The 22071-nt window shown below is 48.3% G+C and overlaps 1 protein-coding gene across 2 annotated transcripts in view; it reads left to right on the forward strand.

Annotated features, from left to right (window-relative positions):
* The window catches only part of LOC126872681 (homeobox protein caupolican-like), a 75231-nt gene that overhangs the window by 51305 nt on the left and 1855 nt on the right, over positions 1-22071 (forward strand). For both annotated transcript variants that reach the window (XM_050632809.1, XM_050632812.1), the window contains exons 4-7: positions 6304-6662; positions 10757-11741; positions 11860-11941; positions 21782-22071. The exon at positions 21782-22071 is cut by the window's right edge and continues 1855 nt beyond it. In XM_050632809.1, the coding sequence (XP_050488766.1) occupies positions 6304-6662; positions 10757-11741; positions 11860-11899 (1384 nt within the window). In that variant the 3' untranslated portion in view covers positions 11900-11941; positions 21782-22071. The remainder of the gene's footprint in view (positions 1-6303; positions 6663-10756; positions 11742-11859; positions 11942-21781) is intronic.

The raw sequence follows: 22071 nt of genomic DNA on the forward strand, positions 1-22071 counted from the left end.
CAGGCTGAAGCGACTCGATTGAGACGGACGGATGAGGACGCTGTGATTACAGGAAATGAGAAATACGTCGTTAGGATCCTTTGGGAACTGTCGCCAGCATCCATGTGCCTTTGCATCCTTTCTTCCGTGACGCTGAATTCGAAACCCTCGTGCCGTCTGCTTCTGTTTTCTCCTTTTAAAGAACTTCCGTTACCTCTAATCGCTACTTTGCTGAATTAAATATTTTAAACGCCGAGTATGAGGGGAACATGGGAAGAATATTGAAATTACGGAATCACTAACTGTTTACTAATGGCGTGTAATAATAGTGTGAAAAATATCGCGGCTAGTATTTATCCAGTTTGCCGAAAGGCTCGTTCCACGACAAGTTTCCCACGTGGTAATCAATACAGTTCATTTAATTCTATTGGAGAACATTAATTTCCTGAAACAATTTATAGCGCGAGCTAACGTGATCAATGTTTTTCTCTTTTCTTATACATCGACGCTCCTTTTCGATTCACTCCGTCGAATAATCTTCACGAGGACGAGTAAAAGTGGCGCAGATGCTGGCCACGTACGGATCTTCTCCGGAGCTTTTCCATTCGCGAGCGCCATTTTTCACGTAGATCCCGCGACACCCTCGCCCTTCTGTTCTTCTCTTCCTTCCCGTTTTAACTCTCCAAGTCCTCTCGCGATACCCCGCTATTTCACTGCTGAATAAAAAATCACAGTGAAACGGCGTCGGCCTTCCTTGAGAAACTCGTCGACGAAACTCTCAAGAACCATTACGGTTCCATCGGTCCGTCACTCTCTTTTCTCCAAATGTTCTCGTTGGCTCCTGTTAATTGCCTCGAAGCCGACCGCCAGTCTTTTCACTCGTCGAAACCGGAGAAAATCGGTCGCAACTGTACCGTTTTCCTCGACTTCGCCGACGGTCGTTCCAAACTATGAAATCGCGCAATGTTCTCGAACGCTGTTGCTCGAGCTAACTCAATTCTGGCTCGATGCGGAGATACCGCTTTTTATCCGATCGTTAGATACAGACGTCTACTATGGAGACGAGAAGCGGTCTCGCGCGAGGGAGAGCTTTTTCCCGCGATGGAGCCGCGACCGGTTGCGAGCACGATTTTTCTTTGCTCTCGTCGTCGCGTAGATCGATCGGTATCTCCAACTTTGCAAGAAAAATTTCTCGCGTGTTTGCCAACTCTATAATCGACCCCTACCATGTAACGATCGTGAAATTTTTATGCTAATCCGGAGGTGTGGAATTTTTATCGTTTCGCTGGTAAAAAGAACCTTCGTTAACTTTACTCTCGTGTAAATCGTTTTATCGGAATTAAAATTATAATTCGTGGTCCGCTTTCCGTAGGAGCTCTATACAGTGACCTTGATATCTTGTTTATCTCGTTTATGTTCTCAATATCCTGATTGTTTTAACATGCTTATAACAGTGGCACGAGAGACTTTTCCTAGACTTTGTAACAGGACTACTACTTCGATCACGAAGGTTTTGAAAACGTTACTCTGCAAATTATTCGTTAGATTCTATCCAGCACTTGAGTTGAAAGATTCTCGTGATTTTCCTATTAATACCTCCTTGTAGCACCGTGTAGACTGCAAAAATATCGATCCACCATTTAATCGTTAACAGTCAAATTCTATATACTTTGTTCTCTCAACAATTCGCGTTTGTTCGAAATTAACGCAGTCGAAAGTCTTCCGAAACTCGTACGATATCGCTCGGCAATTTCCGCTCTAGGATCTAAAATGCTTCCAAAGTCGACATCCACCTAGCCAGATATAATAGATGTCGCGAGTGTTCCAAGTAGCAGCGGACAACCATTAAACCGTCGTTCTCGCGCAAGAGTAAAATCGTTTCAAACACGAGTCGGGTGAAAAGGATCAGCGACGACGCGACGCTTCGGATTAGATAAGAGGTGGCGAAGTTGTCGTCGCCGAGTGCAGCAGTTGCAGTTTCACAGAGAGAGAAAGAGAGAGAGAGAGGGGAGGCGGGTCAGTTGGATGCAGCGCGCGCGGAGCAGACGCGGCGGTAGGTAGGTTGCGTGGTGCAAGCACAAGGTAGGTTGGTTGGCTGGCTGGTTGGTTGGTTGGTTGGTAGGTTGGTTGGTAGGTAGGTAGGTAGGAAACGTTTGCACATCCGGGACCGGGCGTAACTATCGAGGCTATATACACGGCTCTATACGAGGCCGGAGGACGTAATTACGCGCGTTCTGCCAATATTGGTTAACCTTTCGAGGTTGACGCCACCATATGCAAAGCCCCTAATGAGTCGCTCGAGTGGCCCTGGTGTCTAGTATTACGCGCTCATCTCTACCCCCCTTTCGCATCGTTATTACCTACCGGAGCTATTCGACGATATCCTCTCTTTTCCACTATTTCCCACCCTCGCGCGCTCACCACTCGCCACGTCTCTCCGCGTTGCACCCTTCTTCGTTTCTCTCGTGTTTTGTCCTTCTAAATTTGCGTACGTTTTCGTCCCCATTGCGATAATACGCGACGAGAACTCGTCACGATCGTCCGACGATGAATATTCGTTGACCGATTCGTTGGTATCTAAGCTCGAGATGTAACGAGAAGCGTGGATGAAACGCGAAAGGATAGTTTGCTTAGTGCGAGGAGAATTCGATTAAATTTTCGCTGATCGTTGATAGCGACGTTGTACGCTGTTGTAATAATCGTATACGCCGACACTGTACGTTGATCGTTACTGCACATGTACAGCTTGCGATATTTTCATCTCCAGCAAATTCTGTTTACACGATTATTAAAATTGGAGGATTCAGGTATAAAGCGTGTTGTTTCGGAATTTTACTCGATTACCAACATCCAATATACAGCACGAAATTCCAAGCGTTCGTATCTGAAACTCGATTTCGGCGATCGATCGTGGAAGAGCCCACGCAGTTCAGATTCCTGACGATTCTGCCCGAGTGCTTTTTCCCCTCTTTGCTTCTAAAGATTCGCACGGCCGTGTCGCAAACTTTTACGCGCAAGACCGTGACTCGATCTAACCTTCCTCGTATAAGACGCGAGCTTCGCTGGTTGTCGCATCTGCATTGCATCGGGGCGCAGAACGATCGCGTCGATACATCCGAGCGATTCTCCGCTGGCACGCAACGCCACACTTAGTATGTAAATCGCGGCCCCTACACACGGCCAAGCGTTCGAATACGTGTGGATAATTGCGCGGCGGCAGCGGGCTGGCCCCCGCGCGCGTGTGGGAGGCAGTCGAAATTGCGCATATCAATGAGGGGGGGCTCGGGCGTCGATTAAATCTAGAGGCGGCGGCCGCTGTCAATTTCTAACTTCCCGCCCCGGCTATTCGCAGAACCAGTTGTTACGTTTCCACCGGTGCTCCCGCAACTTTATATGAACTGTTTCGTCGATCCGGCCGCGGCTCTCGCGGACAAAGAAGCCTCGCCATTTCGTAGGCGATTTCGTCGCTGTATTGATACGAGGATAGTTTCGATGGAAACTTTTGTTCCGTCAGAGAGGAACTCTCTTTGGCGTTGATCTATGGATAGCGGTGGATGGAACGGGCTATAGTCGAAATAGTTGCCAGAGTGATAATAACGATTAAAAGTTGTCGCAGTAACTGAAATGTATCGACACAGTTCAAGCGCGTTAATGTTAAACACAAGGATAGTTTTTGAACTCGATAAAAGCTACCCTCAAGATCCTGCCTTTAGCGTGTCTCTTACCATCGAGAATTAGTTGACTCGTAAACAATTAATGGAAAATCCAAGAAAAATTCGGTAGTTGGTTCCTCGTACCTGATTCTACCTTGTTCATCTTCAACGTGAATCCTGGAAGATACCCAGAAAGGCACCGACTTTTCCTCGTGGTCCATTTTCTTTTCGTCGTACTCGGATAATCTGGAACAATCTCGATCGATCGGACGTTTTCGAACGAAAAGCAAGAAGAAAAAGATATTGTGGATGGGAGAACGGGAGGTGAAAGGTAGAGGGAAAGGTAGGAACAAAAAAGCGGCTGATTTTATAGACGAGCTACGAGATCTACGGCGGCCGCCTTTCCCTTGTCCGAGGGAGTTTAATAGAGGGTGAAACGTCCTCGAACTTGCACGAGTCCGCTTCCTTCGGATCGCTACCTCCTTTATCCCCATCGACGCGGTCATCGCCAATCTCGGATGTGGATTGCAGTAACGACGGGAAGGAACGGTTGAATTTCGAAAGGGGAATTACGTAATCTTCTGCTCTGCTTCTCGAGTGACAGCACACGATCCTAATCGGTTGCTTTTTCGTTCGATTTGCCACTATTTTCCTTCCTCGGTGACAATTCTTCGACTTCTTCGACTCTAATCTCGCGAGTTTATTCACGTGCAAAAACATTTTCCTTGCATTTTGATATAACGCGTGTGTCCAGTATAGTTGAAAAATTCTTAAATAGTCAGCATATGTTCGATATACAACGTAGAACTACACAGAGAATGTCGCGTCTCGGTACGAATTTCGATCGACGTAACGCGACCAATATTTTAGGAGACTCGTCGGTCGTTCCGCCGACGAAACCCGAGATTAGATCACGTCTAAACTTGTAAGCCTGGACAGAAGATCTCATCGGGCCATTTGTCGCGCTCCATCAGAACAGAATCGGCCGGATAGGCGCGCGATCGTAAAACGCGATTTAGTCTCGGGAAACGTCTCCATTTGAATAAACTCTGGCGTTCGCGTAAAAAGGATCTTTTGATGATCTCGTCGGGCGAGGACGTAAAACGCGATAGATTCCCTTTCGAAAAGCAGTGCCGGCCGTAAACTTTTCGACCCCGCAAAACATCGCCCTACGCGCGCTTATTTATTTTCCTTGCGAAACGCCGAATTACGATTCGTGCTTTATCAATTTACGAGTCGCGATAAAACACCGTTTTCGTATGTAAGCTTCCACTTTTCGTGTTTCGTATGTAGAGCTTTCAGAGGCTCTAAATCGAGTCACTCGAGTATCAAATCGACCAGCTGTATTTTTTGAAAACGTCTTTGGTAATCGTATTAGAAACAGAGGATCTGATAGTCGTTTCTACCAAGTTGATCACGTTAGTACGAGTTGCGTTAATACAAGTTACACAATTTATCTTTTCATTGCAACGATCTATGAATTTTGCTTCTACGTGGCATTGTTATTGCGTATATCGAGCTTAAAGAGCTTTCCAAGATTTATCGTCGACTTAAAGCGATAGTAGCCTAAATTCATTCACCTCCGTCTATTTCCCGATTCTCGACGAGATCTATCGCGATATCAGGAATCGTGCAAAGGTTTCCATTAATCGTCGGACTATTCACTGTTCTCGCGTATCCTCCCCGAATCCGACTCTCGTACCCCGTCAAGCTACGTCACGCTTCGGCTACAATGTCGCTGGTAACCACTGCCTCGAACAGTAGTACCACCACCATCGTCCTCGCCGCCACCCTTCCACGTCCGATGGATCGTCGATAGGTATTTTAGGCTACAGTATATAATAGTACATACCTATAACAGGCTCGCGTGGTGCTCCCCAGTGGGGAGGACACGGGGTGAGAGCGAGAAGGAAAACGAAGAACAGCAGGTCTAGAGCGAGACAACCGACGGAAAAGGGAGAGGGGATCGATCGAATCGCCATTACAGCGAGTGAGTGCCGGGGTTGCTCGATGGAATCACGCCGCCGCTAGGGGTTTATTCTCCGTATATATTTGCCGGAGTATCACCCTCGACCCAGTAGGATGTCGCCCCCTATCCCGGAGGGTTCGATGCTCCGGCGCGCAGCCCGCGGCCAGGGGAATGAATCTAGGAAGGCCGTTTCTCTCTCTCTCTCTTCCTCCCTTCCTCTCTGTCTCTCTCTCTCTCTCTCTCACTCTCTGCCTCTGCCTCTGCCGCCCAGCACTTTGGTCTTGCCAAAATCTACGGGGAATTCACACCCTCGACAAGATGCCACTTTTCGAGTGGAGTGGCTCGACTCGACAAATGTTGAACAATGGTTACGTTTTTACTATCGTTGCGGAGGATGAATTGTTGGTTTTAGGATAGAATCACGTGGAACGTCTTTGATTGAAATATGATTGGCCTTAGTGTGTTTGCTCGAGGCGTTAAATAGCGATTCGAGGCAGCGTTACGGCTGTAGCAGTGATTTATGTCAGTCGAATTAAATCGAGTTGATTTAAGGGTCAATTATTTCACGATATAGAGCACTTTTATATGTAAAGAGAAACGATTACAGAGTAGATCGAGGAAATCTAGCCGAACCTTAAAAGTTAAGTTTTCCCTGACGCTATAGTGACGTCGATTTACAAGGTACGATACTAATCTTTGCAGATATGGCGCCGGATACGACCTGGCGGCACGGCGGAAGAACGCGACGAGGGAGTCCACGGCAACGCTGAAAGCCTGGCTGAACGAGCACAAGAAGAACCCTTACCCGACCAAGGGTGAGAAGATCATGCTGGCGATCATCACGAAGATGACACTGACGCAGGTGTCCACTTGGTTCGCGAACGCGCGGCGGCGCCTCAAAAAGGAGAACAAAATGACTTGGGAACCGAAAAACAAGACCGACGACGACGATGACGCGGTTCTCACGGACTCGGAGGACAACAAGGAAAAGGACGATCTCGCGAGTGACACTCAAGGCGACAGAGTAGGAGAGGAGGCAAGGAGAGGCCTGGAGGAAAACGGTGAGTGACTTTTTTCCAGCTTTCTCTCGCACATAACGACGAAACAACGAGCGAACGAGGTAGATCCCAGCAACATAGGTTTATTCGGATAATTCTTTCGTTGCTACGTTAGAAACTAGCAGCAACGTCTAGTAGTATGCAACGAGTTTGATTATTATAATATATGCGAACGGTTCACCGTTGAATTTGAAAACATCGAAGCTCGGCTGACTCGAACAACCCTACCTTGTTATATTCCCAATTATTTGAAACAGCATGCCGAAGATAAAAATACATACTGGCCGTAAAAAGTTGAGGTCGAAGCCTCGTTTCACCGTACCTACGTGCCGGCAAGTTTAGTCGATAAGCTTGCACGCGTGTAACAGCACGAAACGCAATAATCCATGCAGTCGTGCATGCATTTGCCGCAAGAATGTTCGAAGAACAACCCGTGTCTCGAATCTCGGAAGAAGCACCGCCATTAGGGGCCAATTATCGATGTTCCGATGTACGGTGTACACAATAGGTCGGAGTCGGCTGCGCGGTTGCGCGGTCGAGGGTGAACCAGGCCGCGAAGCGTACCGATCTCTTCGAGGAATGTCGGTAGCGTGTAGCGTTCGCGTGACTAGTTTCCCCGATATCGAGTGGCCATCGGTCGCCGTTTCTGATATTGCGCAAGCATCCATTCCGCGCACAATAACCGTACGCGACCTCACCCTGCATGGATCGCGCGCCATTCACGGAGATCGGCGACGAGATCCTTGCGGACGGCGAACGTTTCTAGGGAGAACGGAGCCTCTCTGATCCTCTCGAGTCCCGCTACGATTTACGATAAATGCCACTTCGCTCTATTGGATTCGAGAAGCGTATGAGTTTCTTCTTGTTCGAGTGCTCTTCGTTCTTGTTTGGAAATTGTACGCTGTTTTGGAGAGTCCGTTGCGGAGAAACTATGCGATTTTATGGCATTGCTGACGCTATAATATTTACATATATCTCTAAAAGTGTTTATATTTCCTTGCATATTACGCGTTCAAATAGGCTTTACATATTTTTACGTATTATACGTACACTGAGCATTTTTGCGATTAATTATCAATATGCCTTCTTTTACACCTACGTATTCGTAAATATCGTGCTATACATAGATGTCCATGATTTCTATCTTTACGCCGTCCGTAGATTTCTAGAAAATATCGACAGACATTGCCTAGAATCTTGGACTTCTCTCCTGTTTTCCAGTCTACACGTCCCTCTTTAAAATTCCTCCTACACCATCTCCCTATCGGATCGTGCAAATCCCAGTACCACGCTTTCAAGCCACGTAACGTCGATGCAAGAAGCAGGTCGTTTCGAGTCGGTCGAGTTTCAAAGTCGCGTAGCACGAGTCGTTTGTCCCGGACAGCCTGTAAATTCAATTACCAAACTGGAGTTTCTCAGCGTCGCTGAAATCGTCGGACGAGCGAGCGAGATCCAGTCGTTTCTATTCGCCCCTTGGCGTCGTTCGGCCGTCGCTCGGCTCGATAGGCTACTTATTCAGGCATTTTGCCCAACGGCCGGAAACGGTGAGTTAGAAATTCGCTGCGAAACCGGCCGTGTGTCGGGCTCTATATCGCGGAGGCGGACATAATGGTTCACATGTGGGTAAACACAGTGACGGGTTGCGGGTTGCCGCGCAAAGAGATTAATGGCCTTCGGTTTGGTCCCCTGGTGGACCGGCGGCCGGATTCGTCGGTGTTGGTAGGATCGCGCGCGTATACGCTTGACATACACGCGCATACAAACACACGTATACACGTATACGTTGAACGATACGCGTACACTTTCACCGTGCACAGCGTCATGTACAGAATACGTACCTGTACGTGTAGGTACGTACAGGTTGGCGCTCGATTTGGCGCGCGCGCGCGCACACGTTCGTCTCCCTAAGCGTGGCTCTGTGAGTGAGAGGCGGAGGGTGCGCCCGGGCTGAGTAGCCATCCGTAGGACCATATACACTCTGTGCCACAGGGTCCATGTATATACAGAGTGTATATAGATACACGGAGAGTGGTGGTTTGAGGCACGGTGATGTATCGGCGCCCGCGGCGAGACGAATGGTACGGACCCTCCTATGGCCACCATTACCCCACCGCACATTGGCCAATATCGGTCCTCTCTGTTCCTCGCGTCCTCATCCTCTCTGCCTCGTCGCTTGTCCTCTGTCTGCCGCCCTTTACTTTGTCCCTCTCGCGCTCGTTCTCTCCAGTTCTCACTGGCTCTCGGCCCAGCTCTCTTCGATTCGGGACATTTAGGCGTTGCGTTGTCGAGCCGCGTCACGCGCGTCCCGTGATGCCTCGTAATTTTAAAGGACCACGCAGGAAACAAGCCCACCGAAAATTCGCCGAGAAAGAACGGAGTCCGTACGAAAGCGATTTGTTTTCTATTCCCAACTCGCTCCTTCCAGTCCACGGTGATTTGTGTTCGCGTATGAATATATCCAACCTTTCCACCGTTTTGCTTCTCGGGAATATTGACAGCGAAGGAGTCGTCGGATGAAACGTTGGAAACGTGGAACGTATTCGGTCGTGCGTTATAACTTGCCCGTTCCACGCCTATGAATGTCGAAAGCGGTTTCCGTATCGCTGGCCCTTGAATACGGTAGAGGATATGGCGTGTACCGGGTCGAACGAGACGGCCGCAAGGTTTGCCAGGAAGTTTGCTAAATTCAAGAGAGCCCTCATGAATTTCCATGCCAAACGTCGAAGGGAAAAGGTCACTCGAGAGTACGAGCGGGAGGGCTGCTACAGTCTGGCCTTGTTGTAAGATACTCTCCACGAGTGGTCCACTCGATTTTTTTTTTCAAGTACGTCAACAGCAACAGGCTATCTCTATCATCGTCGGTAAATTTCGATACTGTCGTCTGTCGAAGCACGGTTACGATTTCCGTCGTGAATGTAGAAATTATAAAATAGAATCGATGACGTGGTTTGTCCTGTCCGAGGTACAGTGTCGGACAGTGCGAAGATTACGAGATTAAGGACTGATAAAAGGGGGTCAAAAGTTAAAGAGCCACTTGTGGACTCGACGGTGGTATCTATTTAGTTGGTCCATAAGGTTCCCTTTATAAGGGGGCGCGTACGCACCCTAATCTCTCTGTTTCTCCGTATCTCTGTTCCTCTCTGTCTTGCTGTGCCAGCCATCTATCCGTCCATTTCTGTTTCCCTGGCGCGGGGGTTGCGGCCCCTTCTAGCTTGGGAATTATCGCTTGACGACCCATCAAGTAAACCCTCTGCCGACTCATTCGAACCTCTTAATGAAATTCTCACCCCTGACTGACTGGCTGGCTTGGCTCGATGGTTGGTTGGCTGGCTGGCTGGCTGGCTGGCTGGCTGGCTGGCTGGCTAGCTAGCTGGCAGACGCTTGGGACGATCCTAGAGTGCCCTGAGAGAGACTCGCGAGAGTAAAAGAGAGGAAGATACGAAGGAGAGGCAGAGGAAAAGGGAAAAAGGATACAGCTTCCCTATTTTCTCTCCCGGTGTTCTCCCTGCCTCGAGGGGGAACTAAAATCTCTCGCGCCTCAAAGTGGTTGAAGGCTTCGCTCCCTTTTTTTCACAGCATCCCTTACAGCTTAACCGTATAAGGGGTTCAAGGGAGGCTTCGATACGTTTCCCCCGGCGTCGTCGACCCTTCGCTACCCAGGGAGCCCGATATATGTATATACCGTCCGACTCGCGTAGATCTCACTTTCACACCAGGGATTATAAACCATTAATTCTGACATTGCGTGCAGGCCAAATAACGAGAGGAAGGGGCGAGCTCGTAATGCGATACCGTTAACCCTACTAAATTTTCTATCAGTTCCGTGGAAAATGTTTTCCATCTTACTCTTTTTCCTTACCTTTTCTTTCTATCCTGTGTATTATATCGCGGACAAAGAGAAGAAGAAGGAGAAGAGAGGGGAATTTTACGAGCTATTAAGTTGGCTTTTATTCGTTATATACTTACCACTCGAGGTATTCGCGTTTATGACCGGTAGGGAACTTTTTCCTTGATCACGAGACGATGCACGGCCCAGCGTCGACCATCGAAGCTCAACGGCCAATTTACTAAATTGACGCGCGCCGCTCTGTTTGCAGAACCGATGAGGCACGTGAAAGCGGAGCACTTGCAGCACGACAAGGACCTGGACGAGGAGGACGACCTCGATCTCGAGGAGGACCCCCGACGAGGAGAGCATCCCTTTCACCATGCGATGCAGCACCATCATCATCATCATCAAGGATACGCCGGGGAGGACCATCTCAAGGACGAGGGTATCAAGTCGGACTGCAGCGCGGCCGGCGTACCAATCCCTGCGACTAAACCGAAAATCTGGTCGCTGGCGGACACAGCAGCGAGCAAGACTCCACCGCCTCTCACGCATCCTCACCATCAACAGTATCATCATCTCCATCACCAACAACACTACGGACAGCAGCAGCACCACCTGTCCAATCAGGCTCATCACCATCATTCGCAGCAGCCTTGGCTAGGTGGTTCCGGTGGTAGTGGTGGAGGTGGCGCCGGGGGTGGAGGTGGAAACCTGAGCTCGTTCGCGTTACCCTCGTCGGCGTCGATGAGTCCCTCAGCAGCCGCGACCGCGCCGTATTCGAGCGCGGCGACGAGATACGGCGGTTTTCTCTCGTCCTCGTCCGGAGGGCAGCTCCATTACAACCCCAATTCCTCGTCAGGATCGAGCTCGAGCGCGTCCTCCTCGGCGGCGGCGGGGTTTCCCGAGGTTGGTACGGACACTCCACCCCAAACACCGCCCAACATGAAGGTGGCTACACCGAATGGAGTGATCCAGGCACCACCGGGCGGTTACTGCACTGGTGGCAACAGCAACGCAACGACCAACGGTAATCCGAATCCGTACGGGCCGAGTCATCCGGCTGCCGGCGGCTATTTGTCGACCAGTTCCGGTTCGGCCAGCAGCGGTTCCTCCTTCAGCTCCAGATTACAGGCATCGCCTCATAAGGATTTCTCGCCGGCGGGACAGAACTCCATTCTGCACCAGCATCAGACCACTGCCAGCTTACCGCCCACGGAGGCCACCACTGCGTTCAAACCGTTCTACAAGGGGTAGGTGGACCAACCTCGTTTCCAACCTTGATAGTTCGATCCACGCAGACACCGCGTGTATAAACCACCGTGGTATAGAAATAGGAACAGGGCTAACGTTCGAAATCAACTGTTACAGCTCGCAGTCCATGGGTAGCGGATTCGTATCGCCGGTCTAAGGCACCTTGGGTCGATTCCGGATCACCGTCGCGATCCTCCAGGTGAGTGGAACCTCTCCGCTCTCTTTGTCGCCCGGCTAAAGCCTCGATTTTTTGCCACTTAACGAACCAGATCTTCCGATCTCTCTCGAACCTACGCCGTATGCCTGGATCGCCTTAGGGCAACGTCGCGTCGTCGGATAGAATTCCTGATATACGTGTCGTCGCGTCGAGAACATATCACGAAAGAATCACTGTACGGTCAGAGTGAAAAAACACCTCGTATGCCGATGTCTACAGAGGGGACTCGATGACAAATCATAAGTACATTGACGACGCTAATCGCGTGCCGCGTGTACCACCACGAGGTGCGATCGCAATAATTCATTTCGCGAACGAGAAGCGGGAAACGCGTGGATGCACGGCAGAGAGGACGGCTGTCACGGTACACTGGCGCGTAATAGATTTGCAAATCGGCGGAATGGAGTATCTCGTCGCGAGAGCTTTTCGCGGTACGTGGTCGCGAAAATCGATAAGAAATTAATATTGGATGCTGTCAATGGGTCGTTAGGGTTGGCCTTTCGATTGTTTAAATAATAATGAGCATCGAGTATCGAGCCGGGCTCGGTCGGTGAACGGATCGGGAGAGTACGAGCGGGAAGCGGAGAAAGAAAACGGGAGAGGAGAGAGGCTATCGCCACCTCCTTGACAGTGACAAATGGACGGAGATTTCAATCAGTGAATGGAATCACCACTGGCTGGCCGCGTCTTTCTCGCGCGCGCAACCCATCGCGTTATGGCCACGCTCTTCCGAGCTTGTTTGCCTGTGTGTAAAGTAGCGTGTGTACGTTTGTGTGCCGTAGAACACACCGCACTCTCTACCGGGCACACCTCAACCTGTCGCGTTGCTGACTGAACGACCGACCGCACGGTCCTCTCGCGTACTATGTATCCTCTCACAGAGTGGAACGCGCCGCACTCGAATTCGCTGGAATAAGACGCGCAGCATTTCGAGAACGTGGAACGTGGCGAGGTCACGATGATACTCGGTTGATGGATCTCTGGCTTTCGGGAGTGGCTTTGGGAAAGCGGTGCGGTTTCCTCTTCTTGATTAATTCTTGGGAGGATAGTCCCAGTTGATATGCAAATTCGTTTGTCTTTATCGTTGATTGGGAGTTCGTTCTATTTAGAAAGAGGGTATGAAAGCGTATTTAATCGAATAATATTGGATCGCAATGACACCATTAGGTCTTCAGTAGCAACGAAAACGATGGGTTTGTTAATCTTTCAATGAATTCGAAACCACGTAGCGGTTTCGTTAGAAACCAGTCCTGGAACGATCAAGTCACTTATCTCTCGTCTTCTGCTATGATTCGTCGCTTTCTTCGTCCGCGCATCGTAGATAAATAAGAAACGCTGAAATTAGGCAGATATACCTATCTACCTTCGCTATCGGTATCTTTCAACGACCCGTTAATAGAAAGAAGAGATAGAAAAGTAGTCGACCAAGTAGTTAATCGGCTCCGAGATATCGCGGCTTCATACCACTCGCGACAATGTAAAAAAAGAAGGAGAACGAGATTCGTCGCCAAGTCTCTTTCCTACTCCGATTTTTTTCTGGCTTCTTTCGTCGCGTATTTCGAAGGCATCGCTGGTTTCAAGGTTATCTGATTCGTCGATGTTGTAAACACATCGGGACCAGTTTTTTCAAACAAGAAGCAAGGAGCAACGAAGAAGAAACGGGAAGGACAAGACAGGCCATTACAGATCCGAATCACGGTTCGAAAGAAACAATCAAACACCGTTCGATGAAAATGCCTGTTGTTCGTCGACACTTTGATAATTCTGGCATCGTGAAGAATCAAGGGTCGTTTGCAAACATCAGGCGTATCAATTAGCGTCGCGTCGTTCGTTTGGTTGGAAACGAGCAACTTTCCCGCATTATTCACCGGGATAGAGACGGCTACGACGACGACGAAACGCCGAACGAGGATCAACTCGAGACACGACTAGGCGAAGGTGCAACGAGGAGGACGATCTCGTCTTCTCTTCTTCGTCTTCTGTTCGTAGCTCGACCGACCGAAACAAGCGGAGAAAGAAAGAGAAGGAAGGTTAACGGAACGCGAAGGAACGGAGAATCAGAGAGAAAGAGACGCTACCTTCGAAAGGAACCGGGTGTTAGCCGGTACTCTTATCGCGTGGCGATCTGATCCTAATTTATAGCCGCGTCCCAAATAAACTAGTTTTCGCTGTCGTCACCTCGGTCCTCTCTCCTCATTTCCTCTCCTCTGGGCCTGTGTATGGACCAAGGAACATTTGGGGCCTCGTGGCGTCTGGACGCTTATAACTCTCCTCTCTCGCGTCCAAAACACCGAACTCTCCCTCCTGGACCCTCTCTCCTCCTTCTCAGCTCTTCTCAAACCTGTGCTCAACCTGCGAGCTATGGCTACAGGCAGCCAGGTATACGTATAAGCTCCAGATCGTACGAGAGAGTGCCCCTTGTTGCACCTACCTGCCGGACCTGTGTGTTTCTTTTTTTCGGTTCTGCTGTTCCTCTCGACGAACCAGCGCAGCGACGGAAAACGAAGGAAGAAAAGAGAGATCGGAGCTTAAATGGCGCCGCGTGGAACGAAGAAGAAAAACACCTTCGACACCCGTGGCCTATAATTGCCAATTAGCCCGGGGATATTTAATTGCCATTAGGCTGGGTGGTGAACTCCCGATCTGGGTCCGGCGATCGCTCTTCCTGATCTCAACCGAGCAACACCGACCGCGATATTTACACGATCGCGCCGGATCTGCATAAAATTCGCGACCACCAGCCGTACCGTCGACGGTACGTTGTCTACGTTGCCTCCGCGAACGCGACAGGATAGCCGATCTTTTTAACAGCTACGAGATTCCGGTAGGATTCAGGTGTCTCCTCGATAAATCCTACCGGGACGTCGCGTCGTCGCGATTCCTCCGCCCCTTCTCCGTGTTGTCCACGATCCTCGCGAGAAACCGCCACCGCGCAGTTTCTTCTTTCCTCCTTCTTCTTTCCTCTTCGTCTCGATGAGAGGCCATCGCTGCGTTTCTGGAATTCCCGGCAGGCGTTTCACCGCCTGGTCGCCTCCGAGACCGCGTCCTTCTTTGTCCTCGACCCCCATTTTTACCCTGGATCCGCCGATGGACGCGCGATCGCGGCTCTCGGCTTTATTACACCGCAACGTAGATCGTGAGATCCTCAGGGTCGAAACGGTAGCCCGGATTTACGTCTCGACCTCGGTCCTCGGGTCCAGCTTGCTACCTGAGTAACCGGAGAACCTGCTAAAACCTCCCCAACCTGGTCGTTCCTCTTCCACCAGAATCGTTCTGGACATTTGCAAATTCGTGCTCGCCACGGGGAACGAGTTATCGCTAAGTAAACGCGTTTGATCGAACGAACTCGTCGAACGTTTCACGTCGAACATCCTTCGAGTATCAAGATGGAGAGTTCGTTGTTTTCCGCTCTCCTAAAAGGACACGTTACCCGTGATGGAACAGCCCGTGGTCGAGATTCCGTCGAAGAAAACTAGCTGCGCTGTTTTTCCTCGTAGCTTATCGGTTTAATTTCTAATTACCTCGCTCCGCCGCCAATTAATCGCGTACGATCTGCCCGGAAAATGGGCCTGCCACCGGTCGTTAATACAGTCGTTCGGCGCAGTCGAGTGTTGTAATTATACAATTAAACATGGAGCAACAACGTTGTGTCCGCTCAGATCCTAGACCCAGAACGTATTATCAACGGTACGTCGGCACGATCTCGCGGAAAACACGTCGTGGTCGCGTCCGGTAATTTCGACGGGTCTAATGCGCGATCGTACGAGGATCAATTTTATAATCATCGTAATTTCACGCTCGTTCCCGTCGCGGCATGCAAACAACACCGACTCGTACGACAGATAACGCGGTGACGCTGTAATTAATCCTGCTTTTCCATCGAATTCAGCCCTCCTTTCCTCCTTTTCAAAGCGTTGATTATGTTAAAGCGCGACGTCCGTTCGAAATTCAGCCGTTATCGTGTCAGCGGATCGCTCTCGTCTGATTTCTTGTCGGTTTCTCGTCTTCGTGGTTGGCGCACGTGTCGATTTCACGAGATGCTCGCCGTGACCTTCCCCGTTCGCGTGAAATTACGACGTCGCGTTGGATGTTGTCTCGGAGGCTGGAGATCATCGTCGCGATTACGCGTAAATTACCGTCACGGAGCCTCCGCGCCAGCCCGAGAGGAACGTTCTCTCCGTGTCTCTCTGTGAGATCTTAATCCGGCTTATCCCGGGATCTTGCTACGCTATCGGGAATGAAAGAGGATGCTCTGACGCGAAAATGGACAAAATTCGCAAACGATGCGTGTCACGCTCTTTGTTCGTGAATCTTTTCGTATTAAAACGGTGGACATCGTAGGTGTCGAAGGATATTTGTTGCTGTACAATTCCATAAATCGATACGGTCAGTCGCGCTACTCTGTCCTGTTTTTCATTCGTACAGGCATACTTGCTTAATTGATCCAATTCTTAGCACTAAACGTGATAGAAAGAGAAAATATGTACATGTTTACACTGCACATCAAGGTAGTTACTTGAAATTAGGTTTTCGACGTAATTTCCATCTTCCAGTTTCGACGAAATAGAAACACATAATATCCAGCAATATTTCGTATACTTCGTGTCAACCGAAAAATCTATCCCATTAATTAGCGCAATAGTATCAAACCGAGAGTTTCGTTCTCAATGTGGAGAGATTCTCAGGTCGATAGCGGATTCATCTCGTTAGCATGGCTTTCTCTAAATCCAGCTGCTCGGTAGATAGGTTGTGCAACGTTCGCGTCGCGCAACCTACCTCCGACGAAGAAAAATCCCCGACAGATTAAACGACTTTAATTCGCTCGTTGACAGTGTGAAATTCGGGTGTCGAAAAAATGGGGAATACGTTTGCGAGGTTCGGCCGGGTAGAGAGGTTAACCGCGAACCGCGTTTCGTAATGTCGTTTTTCGTGTCGAAGATAATGGAGAACGGATAAACAGGTTTCTTGCGCTGAAAGGTAGTGGAAGTGGGGGAGTCGTATTAAAAGCTTCGCAATTACGAGAAGCCGATAGCAGAAATGACTGTTCCGTTTTGGAGGCTTGGGTATCGATTTCGTTCAGGTGAGATTCCGCTTTTAGAAAGGCGAGCTCGCGTGAAAGCCGGATTTTCATGGCGCTTCTTCCACACGGAGCATCGCCGAGGTGCACGCGTACGTAAGCTCCTTGTCGCGTCGATTCACCGGCAAACCGGTGTTCATGAATATTCCCCGACTCGATCCTGGACACTCTGTCGTTTGAATAAACGAACCAAACTTGCAGACTCTACATCGTGTCCGATGAATTTCATATAGATGAAAAATACATGCACCGCTGGGTCCCTTTGAGCGAAGGAACAACGTGGCAGCGCGTGTCTTTATTGAACGAACAAAGTGAAACAAGAAGTGCGAGAGGGGAAAAGGTTGGTTTTGAATATATAGAGGTAAATACATGGAAGAAAGGCGTAGCCTTGTACAAGAGCGGCGCTTGTAGATTGATAGGAACGTTACGACATATTACTTACATTAATTTCAATCGTATTGCGAATAATAGATATACTACTTCAGAAAAATGTTAGAGAAGCTACGTGTTGATAAATAGTTCGTTCCATATACCTAACTATGCCTGCCATCAAACTGAACTAATTCTCTTCCACGCTTCAAAGTACACGAATACTGGACTCGTATCCGACAGATAGCGCGGAGTAATAATCTCAGAAAGAGACAAATACGTAGTCTAACAGACCTCGCACTAATCACCCCGCAATTACTTGCTTCGTCGTTCCTGGGCGGCCTTCCACGCGTTGCCGAGCGAATTTCCAAGAGAACCACACAACGAGTCGCCGTGATGGACGGATGGCCGAGAGAGTTCCGTGTAAAAAGTCCTACGAAGGTTGGATACACGCGAGAAAGCGCGTTTAAACGTGGTCGGATCTCCTCGAACGACTTGTCGCGTAATCGCGCGGCATTTGTCATCCGGTTTCGCGTCATTTCGGTTTACGCGCTCGGCGATGAACCGGAGAACGAGCAACGGAATAAAGAGAGACGCGGCCGCTGCGACAGATAGCCCGTGGCGCTTTGAAATATTTGTCGGACGCCATCGGCCACTGTCACACCTTTGAAACGTTCAACAAATGGCTACACAGCGTCTCGTTTAATCGATCGTGAAAAATTTCCGCGACGCCGTACGTACGTATAGCAGGTTCCACTAATTGTTTTAATCGAGGAAACGCTTCGACGATCCGTCGTGCAATCGTACTTCTCGTTTTGTGCATCGTGTTGTTGCAAATCAGATCGGATTGCTCGGGTTGCTCGAGGTCGTTGAGATGCGATACCTCTACCATGCTACCTGTCTACTTTGTAATTTTGTGGTCTCCTTTAACTTAACATCGATGGGTAGACGCAACTAAACGAATTATTAGCCTCTTGCTTTATGATCTTTTCAGTAGCTACGTATAATCGATCATAAGCGTTAGCTACTCGTTTAACTGCTCGTTTAATTACTCGTTAAGTATGTGCTTGCGCGCCAACTGTTCATTATCTAACGATACACCGTATCAAATGTAAAACGTTGAAGCGTTATATAATAGTTAATATTAATTTATAGCGATCCGTGGAATGTGAAATTCTATTAAAGAAAATGGTAATTCGCGTGACGAGCGTAACTAGATATTGCAAGGCGAAGGATTAATTTAGTTGAAGTTTCGCGTAAAGTTGAAGGAATTCGAAAGTCCACAGAAATGGTAGTAAAGTTTTTCGCGTCGATGGAAAAAATGCTGTGGCGTATATCGCCCCCGTTTCAAGTATCCATAACCGAGAAGCGACGGCATTCCATCCGGAGCGTGCAGAGATTCTCCACGCTTGGAGGCGGAGGCCTGTATCGGCCACGGTGATCGCGGCAGCGCTAGGTGAGACACTGTAATCGCGTATCGATAGTCCCATGCTGTGTAAAACGTCGATCCGTAGCGACGTTGGCATACGTAACGCTCCGTTAACGGCCCTGATATATTCCAGACGTTTTTCCACCGCATTCACGTTCCCCTCATTTCCATCGCGAAGCTTATTTTCGCATCCTTCTAGCGTAGAATGTGTACAGTGGTACATCCATATATTCCTTCGATGTTTGTTGCCATTATCGTCTATTGCTCTCATTTTCGTTGAACGATCAAAGTCTATTGCAAAAAGACTATATAAGAGATGTTTATTCCGTTAAATAACCAGTTCAATCAATTTCGAAACGATGGGAAGATATATTAAGCGAATCATTGGAATTCTCTGTCGTAGCCACGATGTTAAAAAACAGAATCCGATAATACAAATCGATGGGAAAAAATCGCAAGAAAAAAGCCGCATCGTCGTTAATTTTCTGATTATAAAAGTCTCTAATTAAAGAACGACACGGTTAACAGTTTGACCTGTGCCATACACCATCGCAGGTAAATGAGACATTTTTTCCAATCGTTCGCGAGACTCCTGCGGCGATTCTCTATCGCGTATCGTATCAACGTTTAACAGAGAGATGCAAACTATAGATATAGATCAAACAGTCAAGGCGATATAATTGCGAAGGTTTCGCGAATCTTCCGAGAGTCGGGTCGTTGACAGATCGAACGAGGTGGATGCCGAAACGTCTGGAATAGCGCGGCTGTGATTTCGCCTGATAATCGAATGCCAGCGATTTTCGGTATTCGAGCGTGGAACCACGATCGGAATGTACTTGGGAGCTGTCGTTACGTATGCAAATTCGTCGAAACGGGGTAGAGGATAGACGTTCGTTCGAGGAATTCTTACGTAACGACGGAGGAAGACATAGGACTTGAATTACTACGTTTTATATAGCGTTTTCTACGTCTTCGTTTAATTAATTTTCTATACGACTTTTGATCATCGAAGATTTAGAAGGAGGTTATTTTCGAATCTATCTTCGTAAATCGATTATCAAGTACACGGAACAACATCACGAACATCTATTAACGCCGATACAACCAATCTCGAATCTAGACGCAAATAGATAATTGTAATAAAAATTGATACGATAAAAATAAAACAGATATCCGATCAAATTATCCCTAATCAAATTTCGATCTTAATAAAAGTCAACGTTAATCTTGTTAAAAGCACATACATGTTCGTCGTAACGCTTGTAACAACAAAAAGAAGACAGATAGTTTCAGCATAAAACACTTGCCGTCTATGAATTAAAAAACGATTTACCTTCTCCATATCGCCATTAAACTCAATAAATGGAATCTATGTTTAGCTCTCGCGAACAACCATTTCTTTACCATTAAATCTGCCACTTTTCCCCGCATAAACGTCTCGATGTCCAGATATTTTTGAACGTAGATGCCATTTAGCCGTCGCGATGAAACGCCTCTGACGCTGGAGGTCAGATACTCTCGGTGATAATCCCGTTAATCAGACTGCGACGATAACAGCAGGCAGAAGCGCCACACACGGAACCGGTACGCCGTGTGACGAGCCACGTTAGCGACGTTCCATTTGCAGCAGCGTGTCGCGAAACGGGAAGAAGGTAGAGAAGCGGCTCGATATCGGTCTTGGCGATCGTTGTGTGCGAGAGCATCGCTTGTCTACCAGGTGAGACGCATGGTAATCGCGTATCGATAGCCAGCCACGACGTACATTGCTCCGATCTACCGCAACGCCGACGTGTATTGCAGCTCGCTAATAGTTAACTATGATCTTACAAGCAGTTTACATCCAGCTCATCTGGCCGCGGTTGCGAAAACCTACGGACTTCGCCTTCCAACCGAACGTGAAGGGGTGAAGTTACGTCCATTCTTCGAATTAAATACAACAACGAACATCTCAAAGTTCGATTTATTAATATTATCATAAATTATGTGCAACAGTTAATTGTAAAGTTTAATTTATATTGCGTCAAGCTGTATATTTCCACAGAGATTAGGAGGGGGAGGGGGCGACTTGTTACCTAAAATTCCAATTTTTCTGTCGAATGATACGAACGGCAGAAGCCACACGATCGCTAGCTATACTAATGGAAAATTCGTGACAGGATTCGTGGACGCAGGATTACGGCGTAATAATAACCGCACAGAGCGGACGCAACTCGATGGCGGTATAACCTCTGCCGTAATAGTCCGGTTACGAGCATGCAAACGATATTTTCGTAAATCTTATACCGGTGGCAACCACAGACTGGTTAACCTGTGTAGTCGTACACGACCGTCTAATTGCGAGAGTCGCGATTATCGTCGTTATCGAGCTCGCCTACTCGTTGAGATCCAAGAACGATTTTAGAGGCTGACCCCTGATCGCGAATAGACAACCAATCGCCGTCCAACTCTGGCGGTGTTTCCTTTTAGCTAAGGCGAATTTTACCGTGCTTAGGTGGTATTCGTTGAGTTTTCGTGAATCCTGATAACTATTTCGCAAATTATCTGAACCCGTGAACACGCTTTTTGATATAAATAATAGGTTTATAAAGTATCGTGCGAAAGAGGTTTTATTAGAACGAGTTCGAAATACTGGAAATTTTCAAATATTCGCTCTTCAGCATAGTATCCTTTCTTACGTTGAACGCCGTTTGTTTCTTATCGCCGGCAAGTCTACAAAAAGATGGGAAATAAATATATCACTCGTCGTACATGATTACACGCGTCACTCAATCTCAATCGGTCATTTGTCATTGTACGATCACAGATACATGCTACAAAATTTATTTCAACAGTTCTCGATATTTCTAACCCTGTGAAAAAATCCTAATCAATAACACCCCAAGCGAACACCCAAAACGAAAGAACACGGCGACTTGCACTTAAGACCATCCTCGTCTCTCTGTTGCAGGATTAAACGAAGAACGCAAGGGCCCGCGACACTGGACTGTAAGTACGCGCCGCTGAGAGGTTCTAGGATTTACCAGCGTGATTTCCAAGAGGAAAGGTGGTGGAACTAGAAAGAAATAGACAAAGAAACACGCGGGAGAAGAAGCAGAGGGAGCGAAAAGCCGCTGGATACAAAAAAAAGCGATAAAAGAGATATCTTTTGAAAGGAAGAAATGGAGCACGGAGGTTCGTCCTTGAGATACATACATCGTGCTTGTGGCGTGCAAAGTGCGACTGCGAAAAACGAATGGA

This window comes from Bombus huntii, chromosome 1 (assembly GCF_024542735.1).
Source record: "Bombus huntii isolate Logan2020A chromosome 1, iyBomHunt1.1, whole genome shotgun sequence".
Lineage (NCBI taxonomy): Eukaryota > Metazoa > Arthropoda > Insecta > Hymenoptera > Apidae > Bombus > Bombus huntii.